The sequence below is a fragment of the Chionomys nivalis genome, chromosome 8 (assembly GCF_950005125.1).
Source record: "Chionomys nivalis chromosome 8, mChiNiv1.1, whole genome shotgun sequence".
Classification (NCBI taxonomy): domain Eukaryota; kingdom Metazoa; phylum Chordata; class Mammalia; order Rodentia; family Cricetidae; genus Chionomys; species Chionomys nivalis.
In genome coordinates, this window is record NC_080093.1 from 62,672,264 (window position 1) to 62,687,193 (window position 14,930).

The 14,930-nt window shown below is 44.7% G+C and overlaps 1 protein-coding gene across 3 annotated transcripts in view; it reads left to right on the forward strand.

The window, feature by feature from the left end:
- The window catches only part of C8H10orf90 (chromosome 8 C10orf90 homolog), a 229,363-nt gene that overhangs the window by 184,399 nt on the left and 30,034 nt on the right, over positions 1-14,930 (forward strand). Inside the window, exons 3-4 of one of the 3 annotated variants that reach the window (XM_057778858.1) lie at positions 12,588-12,875; positions 14,798-14,800. The exons of the other annotated variants lie outside the window; for them this stretch is intronic. Coding sequence (XP_057634841.1) covers positions 12,588-12,875; positions 14,798-14,800 — 291 coding nt within the window. The remainder of the gene's footprint in view (positions 1-12,587; positions 12,876-14,797; positions 14,801-14,930) is intronic. 3 annotated transcript variants of the gene reach the window in all.

Sequence of the window (14,930 nt, forward strand, 5' to 3'; positions counted from 1 at the left end):
TAATGTAATTTTTAGGGTCAGATATTTCAACACAAGCAATTATATTTCAGAACAAGAGGTTATGACAAAGTAAATCTCGTGAAGAGTTATCCAGAATTAGACCAAGTTCACATATTCATTTACGTAGAACATTCTGATTTCTAAGCAAGAAAACAAAAGTGTTATTTTGGAATGAGTCTAGAAAAAATTAATTTCACATAAACTTGAAAATGTTATAATTCCTATGAATATTCTTGAAATAATAGTTTTTAGCCCCTCTCATAATATGTATTTTTTCTTATTATATCTTTATTACTTAAAAATTTTGAGTTGAATATATTTTGATCATATTTTCCTCTTCCCCAAGTCCTTCCAGATCCTTCCCCTCTCCCTACCCACCCAATTTTAAGTTCTTTCTCAAAAACAACAACTAAAATCCAATACGACACCTCCCCAAACCAAGGAAACAAAATAAGACACCCAAACAGAAAAAAACAAAATCAAACAAAACAAGTAAACTGTAACCAAATAAAAGCACACATAATATTTTTTGGTCAACTACTCCTGAACATAAGATCTGTCACGAAGGAGTTGGTGGTCCTAGTGTCATTCAGTCCATTGGAGAAAGCTGACGTCCCTCTCGCAGGACATATAACTGTCAGCTCCACTGTTAGTCTTTGCCCTAGTGGCTAGGTTTTCATTCATTCATTCATTCATTCATTTATTCGTTTTTAAAAATATAACAAAATAAAATAAACAAAAGCTATCACATCAAAGTTTGACAGGACAAACCAACAGAAGGAATAGAGTCCAAGAAAAGGCACAAGGATCAGAGATGCAGTGGTTCAAACACTGAGGATCCCCTAAAAACACTAAAGTGGAAGCCATATCGTAAGCGTAGAGGACCTGGTGCAAACCGATTCAGGGCCTGTGCATGCTACTTCTGTCTCTGGGAGTTCATATGAGCTTGGTTCAGGTTGGTTTAGAGGGTTTTGTTTTCTTGGTGTTCTCCATCTTCTTCAGTTCTTACACGCTTTCCACCTGAGCTCTGAAGGGAGGGGTTTGGTGGAGGGCTGAGTGCCAAGGCTCATTTTAAACCTTGCTTTTCAGTGACATTGGGTGTGGTGAACGGTGGCATTAGTATTTGATCAGCTCTTAATTAGCTTTCGATTAGCATTTTGTTACAGCTTTTCCCTTACCTGTGTGTCTTGAGAAGCATCTCTGTATTTCAAGTGTGTTTTCCTCATATCTGACTAACATTTCCCTTTCATTCTTGCTGTCGCAAGTGAGTAGCAGAGTCATTGAGAAAATACAATTCGCAATTTTAGAAATTTTCTCTGCAGTATACTTTTCTGGAATGTAGCTCATCATCTGAGCCAACATGCAGGAATCATTCCTTGTCAACATACCCGGCAGAACATACCAGTATCCTAGTCATCCAAGAAAAATGGGGCGTGTTTGTCAGGGGGTTTTTGAGTGTGTGAGAACACTTGGTGCCCAGATGGTGGTACTGTTTGGGGAGAGTCTGTAATGGTTAGAAGGTGAGGATGAGCTGGAGGATTGGGGATGGGCCTTGAGTCTCATACCCCAGCTTCCCTACTCAGTCCCTGCTTTCTGATGTGCTCAAAATGAACAAGCAGCCACACCCACTGCTATGTCTTCCAACTCTGATGGTCTCTACCCTCAAACCGTGAGCCAAGTCCTTCTTCCTTTAGGCTGCATCTGAGCAGAAATTCAGACACAACAATGAGAAAAGCAACTTGCAATATACTGGCACCTGAGCACACCGTACACATTGGGTACACCATACCCATTGTCCTACCTATAAACCTGCACAGACCTGTAACCACGCTGGTGTCACTAACAAGAAGGGACTACATCTCCCGAGTTCCTTTCTGTTTGTGATTTTACAATCCCAAATAAAAACAGTACATATGTTTTCCTTCTCTGCAGTGTATTTTTAGACTATCTTGGAGATGAAGTGTCTTTAGTTCAGCCATATGACTGCCATTAGGACTAATGGGAGAAAGGCATCCTCATGGGCAAAAAGGCTAATCCCCAAGTGTATAAATAGTAGCAGGCTGTGGCCAGAGGGCAGCCTTGACATGGTGACCATCACATGCTGTGTTCTTGAGGGGGTGGCCCTGTTCAAGTCAACCTTCCATGTGAGGAGGGTTGGACCACAGCTTGGCAATTCAGAGGTTTTTTCTCTGGCTGGCACAGCTTTCAGCCCCCACATCTGGACAGGAAGACCCAACCATGCCTGTTAGGAATCTTGTGCCTTTTGATTGAACTTTACCTCTCTCTTTGTATGTTCTCCCCCCAATTCTAGACTACACTTACTCTAGTGTCTGAACTTTGCTGAGAAATTAGTGCAATTTGTATTCAATCCTGACAGCGTGTGTCTGGGCCCCAGCTCTGCAGGTGCCACATCTGGAGGGCCATTCACAGGCATGGGGGTGACACTTCCCCCAGGATTTACAAGCCTATGATCCAAAGGTCCAAATGTCTTCTGCAACCAGACTTTGAATTGCTAAACTTCTCTATCACTCCTGGCAGGGTATAGAAGGAAGTTGGGCCCCAATCTTACTATACACCCTGTGACCCCTTTTTCCAGCCTAGTGCAACTATCTGACTAAAGTGTTCAGGACATCTTAGAGGTGAGGGTGATTAAAGTGTGTTCATGGGAAAGGAGACCATCTCCATGAAAGGGAAGAGCCAGAGGCTCTTGTTGTCTTCTCTGTATATCCGATTTTGCATTTCAAGTACACTTAAAGGTCTCAGGTCTCGTTTAGCTCCTGTAGGGAGCTCCACCCCTCCCTCACCTGTTTCTGGTGATCTAGATGCTGTGGTGTAGCCGTCGTGTCCAGAGGACAAGACTGAAGCCAGGGGGCTGTCCAGCTGGGCCCCTCCCACTGGGCTGCCTGCAGGCTCTGGAAGATGGTTGGGTTTGCCCTGCTGCCATGCAGGCCCGATTTTAGAAACAAAGACAGACATACTTGTGTCCTTGAGCAATGTCAGAATTCATTGAACAGTGAAACCGGTGTTAATTAAGGATTTCCTTTGGTAGATGGCCATTGACAATAAAGATTCTTCTATTCCAGTCCTAATTATGAATATTAATCTTAACTAATAGTATCTCTCAGGTTACAAATCACATTTCACACAGTAAGGTGTGTGTTTATATGTGTGTGTGTGTGATCATAGGTTATAGAATTATTGAAAAATGATTGAAGAACTTGAAATTGGATGGGCAGATGGTTTGTTCATAGACACATAGTTGATGGGCAGCAGAACCAGGATGGGAGTGGCTAGTAGCTCTCTGGTGCTATATTCTAAGTCCTTCACTACCCATGTTTCTATATGTTACAAACTCATCTATTCTCAGAGATTTTGGGTCACAGTATTTGAGGTGTGTGAGCAGGCAGAAGTGGTTGGGTCCTGGGTAGCTGGTGGCTTCTCTCTGTTCACCAGCATATTGACTGAAATACTAAGCTCCATGGGGCATCCTGGGTGTTCTAGGAACTGCTACTTTACCTGTGTGCCTATGCCATATCTGGTATCTCACAAAGTACAGAGATAGTCATTTTGCAGTTTCTGGGAAGTGACTTTTTGTGAAAAACTGCTCCGTTCAGGACTTTTCTGAATCTTTCACCAATGAGCATTAAAAAATACTGCAAAACAAAAAAACAAAAAAAACACTAAATTTTAACCAGAAGAAATGAGATAAAAAGTCCAAAGACATCCCTTGTGTCTCAGTTGTTTTCCATATAATAAGATGTATATTAATAATGACCAGTTCAGCATGTTTTTCATAAATCAGTGAGTACCAGTATTCCCTGAGGGCCTACTACTTAAAAACTCACTTTTTAACCATCATTAGTCAGCATCAAGGAGGAAAGGTTTGGTCAATTTTGCCCTTCTTCAGGCTTGTATATTAAGCATTGGCTGGGGGAGGGCACTTTTGGGTGATTTTCCTCATGATTTTACACACACACACACACACACACACACACACACAATTTTCACAAAGAAATTTCTCCCTCTCTAAGGTATATGGGAAATACTTTCACAAGGCAGTGGCTTTTAGAAACCAGTTAAAGACATTTCTAGTTTTCCCCGCCTAAGTGGTCTCCTGAGTGAAGTCATAGACTATTCCGCTTCCTGCAGAACCTTCCTCGTGGAGAGAAATAAATAATAACCCAGGAATTCTCCACAATATGAAAGGGATCAGAAAGCAGAGCTTTGGTGAGACGCCACCTGTTCATGTCATTGGACATGATGCTCCTTTGGGGAAGAGAAGGAAACGTCAGGTTGTTAAGTGTCCAAGTCTGAAAGTCTCAGGAGTGGAAGGCAGAGGGATCCAGCCAGCCTTGCTGATTCAGCTTCCTTCTGGGGCTTGACTTTTCCTGGTTTCTATTTCCACATGCTGTGTGCTTCTCCGTGGAGGCTCTTGGGATCTTCTCCAATTCCAACTGTCAAAAATAGCCTTCAAATGGCAGGGTATTCTTTGGAGAGGCTGCATGTGGAGAACGTGCTTCCAGTTGGGTTGGGTTGACATGATTGAGGCACATGAACCACGTGATAGAACTAGAAAGCTGCAGGGACCCTGGGGGAAGTCTCTGACTGCTCCAGAAGCAATTCTATTTGCCCCAAGCAGAACCAAGAAGCCCACAGCCTTTTCCATGGGAATCCTCTAACCCTGGAATCTGCTTCTTCTTCTGGCATGGGGTCCTCTGAAGTATTTCTACTCTAAATAGGGGAGATGGGTCTGGCTGGTTCGAAGGAAGAATTGGGGAAGGAGTGGGAGGGGAATAGAGGGTTAGCATGACATGCAAGGTTCTCCTTCTTGTTTCTTTCCCAGTCCCAGCTCTCCAGACTGTCACAAGTAATAAGATTTTAGTGGAGAACTGTCCTAGATGGTGGGGTCTGTCATCAGAGCCATCAAAGCATGATGTTTGTTGCCTTTGTTTTCTATGTCACAGGTTTAGGCCCCATCTTGGCCATGTATATTTAGTGTTTCTCATCCTGCTTGTAGCCCTTTCTATTCTCCTCATCACTCAGCACAAAACTGGGCAGCTTCTGACTAATCCCGACGATCTTGAGGTACAACTGAAGGTTCTCTTCCTCTAGCTCCTCAAGAGCCACATTCTCTTTCCCTCTGCACTATTGTTAAGTCCCGGCCATGTCCATTGGCTTCTTACTTCCGTAAAAGTTGGAAATGGAGGAAGTGTTCAAATTCTTGCCAGAAAACAACTTCCAGACCAGAGCCTTGGTTTTGCTAATGCAGGAGACATCATGGTGTGACAGGGGCTTGTATTCATCAGTGACATGTGGACGTTGAGGAGTAACACGCAGAAATTGCCGTAATGTTGTTCTAGACACAAGGAGATTGACAGTAGTAACATCCAGACCATAACCCTAAGCATGACTGTAACTCGATATCTAGCTCGACAGGGAAACATCTAGCCTGACAGGGAAAGAAATGAAGGACAGGGTCACATCCAATACCCAGGAGAAAGGCCCTCCCTGCCCTACACAGCCACTGTAGGCATTCCATCAGAGAGGCTCTGAAAGTCAGGTTTTACAGCTTTGGAAAGATAGTTCTAGAGGTAGAATCCAGGGCTTAGGGTATGCTAGGCAAGAACTCTACTTCTGAGCCACACCCATGGCCCAGTATTTTAATTTTAAATACTTTTCTAAATTTCAGATCTTGGCAGTCAGCCTTTGAGGCATTTTTTAGCTGAGGAAAAGCTAGTTTAATGGGAAGAGATTTTAGTGAGACATAAAGATACCTCTTCAGATGTGACCAAGTTCTGGGAGAAGCTGAAAATGTTTGTTCTACACACTTCTGTTTCGGAGGAGCTGTGCTTTGGGATGAGGCCTGCGGAAAGACAGATGCTCTGGAGATAGCAGCTGAGGGGATCACAGAGCCTGCTCTGATGAACCTCTGTTCCTTGATGGTGTTTGCAATACAGTAAGATGTTTCTGTTGTCGAGAGGGTGTGCACACACAGGCATGAGTCTGAATTACAGCTTCTGCCTCCTGTATACATTTTGCTTAGACTTTTTATCATTAATCTCACAAATCTCTAGGATTGTGATATGCTGGGAGACGCAGCACCCTTTTTGGTCACTCTCTGGGGGAAATATGCATTATTGTTTTGCAGCAATTACTAAGTGTAGGTGTCTTATAGTAAGTGAGAATTGCGTACACAGTTCTCCACATAGTGCAAAACTTTACCTTCGAATAGTACCAGTGAACACATCAGGTTTTTTTTCTCCCTCTTTCTTTCAATGCAGAGGACTTTTTATTCCTGGACTTTCATGTTTGTGTCCAAACACCACAGTGAAGTCTCCGCAGCATCTCTCCCTGCCCTGCCACTCACCCTGATTTCCACAGGGAGCAGGCTCTTTCTTCAATCACCAGTGAACACAAATCCTTTGCCTGCCTTTTCTGGTCATTGGTCCCTCCTCCCTTCACCTAGTCCTTCAGAAAGAGAAGTTGCAGATATCTGCATGGCTAGAAGAAAGCCGTTTTGTGTCTAGGGCAGAGCTGGCATCTCCATAAAGCCTAGTTCCTGCAGGGGAAGGACTCTTTAAAAGCCTCACCTCTGCATGCCCCCCCAATCCCAGCACCCCTTCTTTCTCATGTGTGTGGTGTGTGTATACACATGTGTATGCATGTTTATATATGTAGTGCACTTGTATGTATGTGTGTAGCAGCTAGTAGTTGATGAGGGTGCCTTTATCAGCTGCTCCCCACTTTGCTTACTGGTGGGGAGGTCTCTCACGAAACCCAGACCTTCACAATTCAGTCCACCTACCTATCTAGCTTGCTTCAGGGATTCCCCCATCTTTACCTCCCAAATGTTAGAATCTCAGGCTGGCTGCAGCACCCCACCAGCATTTACGTGGGTTCTGGAGAACCTCACTCTTGTCTTCACGCTTGCATGGCAAGCCCTTTATCCACCAAGCCACACCAGCTTCTCCTCCCATTTCTTGTTTGTTGATTCCCTCCCCAGTGGTAGCAACTCTGCTTCTACCGCAGGGATTGTCTTGAGGGTCTTGTAGGTAATGCCGCTTAACACACTCTCCTACCTCTCAGGCAGGAGGAAGCTGTTTATTCCACTTCCTCTCTGCCTCCTTGCCCTTCTCCTTCTCTCCCTCTTCACTGGGATGCTGTACAAGTTTTGTAGAGACTGAGCAGAAATATGTGGAAGCGATTATTGTCTGATTGGAAACAGAAGCCTGCAACACTGCCACAGGGAGACCCTTCAACCTGCAGCTAAAGGCTGGAGCCTGGGGCAGAAGAAAGGAGAGGGAATCCCCACCAGCCATCCTTATGGAAAGAGCTCATTCTACGTTTTATTTCACCCTTGTTTCTTGGCAGCCACAGACTAGCTCTACTTTCTTTTGCTTCAACCTCCTTGCATTGTAATTGAAGGCATAAAGGGAAAGAATAAAGCAAACCTACCTGCTGGGGAAGTTGGACACTTAGTAAACCACCATCCATCCTCCTTCCTCCTTGGAGGCTTTAGCATGCCTTGAGCAAAAGTCTGCCCCTCCTGCTACTCTGCATCAGCCTCCTCTCATATCCCAGTGCCAAGAGAGGAGACTGCAAAGTCCTATGAGCAAGCTTGAGTCCTCCCTGCAGGACCTGCATCTGCATTTCTAGTGGCTATCTATCCAGCTGAGCGCCCACTCTTACCAGGTTCGCTTACCTGGTTCCCAGTTAGATGCTGTGGTTATGGGGTTCACTGATCCAGACCACTCCAGCTAATGCACACATAGAGGTATAATGGCAATAGGGAATAGGAGGTCAAGGGTAGTCTGGGACCACTTAGAGTAACAGCAGAGAGTGTTAGGACCTTCAGGATGTCCTGAGATGGCACATCCCTGCAACTGAATTTAGAAACTGATGTTTCTGCTAATGGTCCAGAGACATCATCACAAGCTTCAGCTGCTGTATGTCTAAAATGGAGACAGTTGAACAGTGGCCTGGCTTTTGAGGGAGTTCATGACCACTGGATGCAAATATGGAGAAAACTCCTGAGTTAGACTTAAACGAGCCCGCACTCCCTGGAGTCTTATATAGGATTAAGAACCTATATAGTCTGTTTTAAGGAGGTGGGAAGCTGTGCTCTGACTCCCAAATATGATATCTACCGGAATGAGTGTTCTAGAGAGCCGAAAGTTCTTCTCCAGTCTCGCAACCTCCTAACAAGATTTAATCTAGTGCATGTATCAATGACCAAAACATGAGTTCTGCACGTGAGACCTGACCTGCACTGGGGCTATTCCTGCAGCTGTTCCTGTGGGCTCTTGAGTCTACTTTTCCTGGATATCATTTTCTGCCTTGGACATCTGGCTGGCAGAGACCTGGTGTTGTGTGGGTCTTTGTAAGTGGATGGTGTTAGGCACTTTGTTGCTGTAATGCTGTGATCCTGGGCACCTCAGTCATTACAGCTCCAAGATCTGTGTATCTCCTGAACACTGAATACGAAAGCATATAAGAGTGGCTTTCTCTATTGATTCAGTGTGCATGGTGGTATATTATGGCCCCTGGAGGTAAAATATCCAGAGAAATGCCCACCCTGTTCTCCTGCTGTACTGAGAACCTGTGTAAGTCGGTAGTGCCCTAGCCTGGCCACATATATCCTTTCTCTACTGGATCTGAATGCTATATTGCTGAGGCCCTTCCTATCCTATTTCCATTAGGCTTCTCCTATTGGGGGCCCTGGTTTGCTTCAGGGTTCCCTGTTCTGTCTTAAGGTCTGCTGCTAAGCATGGGTAGGTCAGGAGCCAGAATGATGGAACAGCATACATTGCCAACCCCACAGCCGCTAGCTGGCAGGCCTAGCCAGCCACACAGCAACCCTGCCTGATCTCATTGGGGTTAGCCCTATGTGCTTAGGACATGAGTTGCTGCTAACTTGCCTAGATCTTCTGGCCATGCCACTTCGCTGAACTGTCTCTTGGAAGCTTTTGCATAATAGACACAGTGAGATGACAGTGGCTTTGTGTATGGTGTGCAGAATTTTGGTACAGTGAGATTGATAAAGGTATAAGTGGATCCCAAATGACGGTCCAATATCCTTCCCAGACAAGGATATAATATCAATAGAAACAGATTTGTTACTGCTGGGCAAAATCTTCTGTTGGTGTCTGCTTGCTTTCCAGTACCCAGCTCACTAGAATTGAGGGCAGGCAGGTTGCCTAGAGATAGAGCCCCAGCGTACCAAGCAAGACTGTGAAAGGATTCTGGTGGTGCTCTGTTTGAAGGAAGTGTGTACTGCCAAAGCCTCTCCATATACAGTCTCAGAAAAATCACAAGACCTGGCATAGATGCTGCTTTTTCCCGTTTCCTGTATGACAGTAGAGCTTGCAGTAGTGAGGTACCAACTCGAGAGAATCATGGTGTGGCCAAAATGTCCCCAACAGGCTCCTTGGTTAGAACAACTGGTCCCCAGGTGGGGGCGCTATTGGGGGAGATTGCAAAAGCTTTAGGACATAAGGATTCGCTGACATATACAGGGTCATAGAGGTTGGGCATAAGATCTAAATGTTGAGTCAGGCGTTGGTGGTGCACGCCTTTAATCCCAGCACTCGGGAGGCAGAGGCGGGCGGATCTCTATGAGTTTGAGGCCAGCCTGGTCTAGAAGAGCTAGTTCCAGGACAGGAACCAAAAACTACGGAGAAACCCTGTCTCGAAAATCAAAAAAAAAAAAAAAAAAAAAACTAAATATTGCTTGGTTTTGGGCTGAAGTTCTCACTATTCCTAGTCAGGGAAAGTATGAGAAAGTTGCTTCCCAAGCTCCTATGGTCTAACACCAACTGAGCCCCAGCATGATGCTTCCCCACTGTAATGCCCCTCAAACCATAAAACAAACAGAATAAACCCTTGTTTCCATAGGTATTTAGTCAAAACTACAAGAAAATGAATATACAGTGTGATTGAAGAACCTGAAATCCAACCTCCCCAGTGTATGGGACAAAAAGACCATGCATACTGCCTGCCTGTGCAGGTCTGGGCCGTGACTTCAGTCTTTCTTTCTTTTTTTTTTTTTTTTTTTTTTTTTTTTTTTTTGGTTTTTCGAGACAGGGTTTCTCTGTAGTTTTGGAGCCTGTCCTGGAACTAGCTCTTATAGACCAGGCTGGTCTCGAACTCACAGAGATCCGGCTGCCTCTGCCTCCCAAGTGCTGGGATTAAAGGCGTGCACCACCACCGCCCTGCGACTTCAGTCTTTCTTGCACAGGAGACATTTGAGGAAACAGAATGTGAATCGCCTAACTTTCATTGCTCCAGTGATACCCATTCTTTTTTTCCCCTACCCCAACACATAAATATTTTGGGGCCCTTCTCCCTAGCATGGTGGCTTTCAAGGCCATGTTTCAGAATTTACAAAAGAGACACTATCAGCGGGGTACCCACAGAAGTCACAAAAGATACATGGTTAAGAAGTTACCCAAAATACAAGTTGTATTCTGCTCTCTGGAATTGTTTTAGCCCTTTCAAGTCACAAATGAAACATTTAAATCACACTGATTACATTAGAACATCTAGTCAGACAGACAGACAGACAAAAAGGAAAAGAGAGGGACTGGGAAAGGCAGATACTCGATGGATGGGGATATTGACCCATTACACTCCATAAGTCTGTAAGTAAATGCATTGATCCAGATGTGGATGATCTTTGTCAGCAAGCAGGCAGAGACTGTATCCCTGATAATTAGTTGGTTTTTGTATATTTTTCTGAGAGTCTCTAATGAAAGGAAGCCCTGTAGGAAGGCTGACTGTTATAGGCTATTTTCTGCCTACGGTATTTTATAATTAAACATAATTGGTGATTTTTGGAGGAAAGGTTTATAAACATGTTTCCATACAGTTTCGCGAAATGCAGCTTTATTGTATGCGGGGATGTCTGCACTCCAGAAACAAGGCCTAGCAGCTGCCACACATTCAACACTTGGGCCTGAGACCAGGAGGAATGTTTTCCGTGTTTTGCACAGAACACAGGTTCACCTATAGTGAACAGGAATCGAAAGCAGCCAAATTGACTCCTCTGGGCTGGACCCCAAATTCTTAAAGGTGATTTTGAGGGACCCTATGCCCTAATGTTGCTGCTTTTCACAGTGAGCTCTATGACCCAGCTTTGCCTACTATGGGCTGTTCTCAGATACACGGGAGAAAGCATGTCGTAGAAACCGGGATGTTGTTGGCAGGTCACCAGTGACATCCTCAGAGCACCGCCATGGATCCATTCTTTCTTACATAAGACACACTTGAGGAAGCAGAGTTGTGGCTCTCCTAACTTTCATGACTCAGGGGACAGCCACTACTGTCCTCTGCCCTACCACATAATCATTTAAGGACCTGTTTCATTTACTGTGGTTGCTCCCACCTCCAGTGTAGCTGTTCCCTTTAGGCACATCAGTGTGGGGTGATGGTAACTCAAGAAGAGTCACGGTTCTTTTTATAGCAAGCATCTTTTTTTAAAACTTACAGAATATTGAGAAAGAAAGTTTAGATTTTATATCTAAGCCTATTAAATAGACATCAGAGAGAAAGTGTTTTCTCCCTTCCCACTCCTGGCCTTCATTGTGCTTTCCCTGGTTATCGTGTCTCTCCAGAAGTATCCTATGCAAAGAAGCGTTTGCTATGAGGAAGCCTCATTTTGCTTTATCGTCTTAACAATATAGTTGCAAGGCGAGTGTACATTTACTCAGCAACACCTGTCTCTTTAAGCTGCTGCAAATCACAGATGCATAAAACTTCTTTCCCTGGTCCCTGGTTGGTGGACAAAGGTGTCTGGGGAATTGGATGTCACACTGTAGGAACAGCATTGCAACACATCTATAGATCCATCTCTTCCTCAGAGCTTGACAAAGGTGTGATGCTCTGCCTGCCGCATCTACACTCCCCATAACACATAGATTGACATCAGTATCTGTACTAACAGGAATAAAGCAATGCCTAGTGTGTATCAGGTGCTCTATGCATGACTATTTTCTTGTTACCTGTTTTAATATTTGATATTTACATAAATATTGTTATTGTATATAGTAGATATAATTAAATACATGCATTCTATAGTATATATTCTAGTTCTATATTTGCTATGTAAGACCCAATGATAGAGTATCTATGTATAGTATCTAGTATTCACTCATTCTATTATCATCTCACCTAAATTTTATAGAAGAGGCTGTGAGCTTAAGTGGTAGAACTGGGATTTGAACTCAGGTACCATGGGTCAAGCCCAAATTTAAGATGTTCCATCCCTTGCTCTGCTGAGAATGATAGGGAAGATAATAGGACTTCCCAAGGGCAGCACTAGGCACAGTCCCTTTGTCACTAATACATAGTAACAGTGTATGCAAATGAAGTCAAATTCATGGTAACACTGTATACAAACAGAGCTCCTAAACTACAGTTCAGAGTTAAGGATGCTGACTGTTTGCTAACGCGTAGCTATACCAACTATCCACTGTTCCCTGAAGCCCTGCTGTAGCCCACTAGCCAGAAGGGCAATGAGGTAACCATTAGGCATCTGAGAGGCAGCAGCATCAGATGTTTTGGGTCAACTCTCATTTTATTTTGAATAGAAACAAAAGTATTTTCTGGAAACAGCAAGGAGCAACAAGAAGAAGCACAAGGAACTCTTCCTCCTTCCCCAGTGGTACAGAAGCCCATTAAACACCTCCCTCCTGATGGAGACAGTTCACCAAGCAATGATGGGCAGTCTAGCGTCTTTTCTGAGTCCCAAGAGAGACAGCACCCGTACTTCCTGACACCCAGAGTCCCTTTGTCTGTGTTTCTTTGCCCTACACAAGTCACATGTACCTCTCCGCAGGAAGATGATACTGCTCAGATAGAGAAAGAGTTCCCCAAAGGTAAGGAGTGAGGGTGGCTGTCCCTTGATGCACATAAAGAAAAAAATCTCAGTGCCTTTCTGGGATAGTTCACACGACTGGCATTATAGTAGTGTTGGGGGCACAGGGAGAAGGAGCAGGACTACCAAGTAGACATAGTGTGTAAGACTCAGTGCCAGCTTAGGCTCAGAAGACTGCCAGGAACACAGCAGACTCTGTGACTGAGCTTTGGAAGGTCTGGGAGCTGGGGCAGCTGCCCTGAATGTAGCATGCCCCCCCCGGCTACCCAGGGCCCCAGTAACTGTCTGACATGGATAATAACTAAGGGGTACAGTCCCTGACACATAACTACCACTTTACATGACCTCCTTGGGCCCCACAGTGTCCACAGGCAAGCAGCCCATCTCCATTTCCCACAGAAGAAATAACCAACTGAAACCCAGGAATCCTGTCCCTGTAGGTCAAGCTACTGACCACTCCTAGGTGCTGTAGTAAACAGTTCTGTGTGAAAAGACAGACGGACGTGACAGAGAATGGACTCTGGTCCCTAGTACCATCAGAGAGAATCTGGACTTCTGATTGTTCTGAAGATTTTTTTCTTAAAGAACTTGGAACAAGACAAAAAGACACATATGATATCATATGGTTTGGGGTGATAAAAGTTAAAGTGATTATGGTTATTGGTCAAAGTAATGTTACTGGGAGTTGATTCTTATGTTTTGAACCATCAATTGGTTGCAGAAGCAATTATTAAACACCTGTCGTGAGCTGGGTGCTGAGGTCAATACTCTCCGCAGTGGAGAAGGCACAGTGTATGTTGAATACTGTGGAATCTGAGAACGCCCACACTCAGAGATGGTCAGGGCATAGGTGTCTCTGTCCAGGATGATTCTAAGCCGGAACTTAAGATGTCAATGTCATTAGAGTATTAAGATGAGACTGCGGGAAAAGACACACAGAGGGGTAGAGGGAAGAGTGCAAATAGCCAGAGCTCCAGGGAGCCCTGAGCTGCTTTGGAGAATTATAATGGGCCCAGGAGACCAACACCAGAACCAGGGGCTTTTGATTCTTCAAGGACCCTGTGGTTTAAGTTGGAAGAGGCAGCCTCTACACCACTGCAAGATTCTGGACTGCGGGCAAGGCCAAGACTTTGAAAGAGAAGAATCTCAGTGGGATTTATATTTCAGGTGACTGTCCCATGAGCTGTATGTGGACAGATAAGAGAGGGGCCAGGCTGGGAATGAGAACCAAGCAGGAAAGAGAAAGGAGTTTTCTAAGGTGGGAGAAGGCACAGGAGTGAAGACATTCTGGATTTGGGAACAGATGCCATGAGCTTTGAGGAGACAGCATGCCCGGACCAGCCCCAGAGTTACCATTTTTCACATGAGGATGAAGGAGGAAAAAGATGCAAAGACCCTGGTTTCTCTGTGAGCTGGGGAAGAGGTGTTCACAGGGAGACACAAGAACCGTGCACTAGAGAAAAGGTCTCATTTTGGAAGAGAGGGTGCTGGCTAGTCACTAGACTTGAGGTCATCTGGGCTACTGATTAGGCCTAAGGAGAAAGTGACGCGGTGAGGGAATCCTCTAGAAGGAACAAGAGATGATGGAGGTGGGTCTTATATCTATCTGTTGCTTTCATTGGTTAATTAATAAAGAAACTGCCTTGGCCCTGATAGGACAGAAAATTAGGTAGGCGGAGTAGACAGAACAGAATGCTGGGAGAAAGAAGCCGAGTCAGGCAGTCGCCATGATTCTCCCACTCCAGACAGAAGCAGGTTAAGATCTTTCCTGGTAAGCCAGCTCGTGGTGCTACACAGAATATTAGAAATGGGTTAGATCAATATGTAAGAGCTAGCCAATAAGAGGTTAAAACTAATGGGCCAAGCAGTGTTTAAAAGAATACAGTTTCCGTGTAATTATTTCAGGTAAAGCTAACCATGCAGGCGGTTGGGCGCTGGGAACGCAGCCCGACGCTTCCTTACAACAGAGTGGCTGCTCCTATTACAACAAAGAGAAAGTGCTTGAAGGCTGGGAGGACGGTCTAAACTAAGTGTGATATTGGCAGAGAGTCACGTG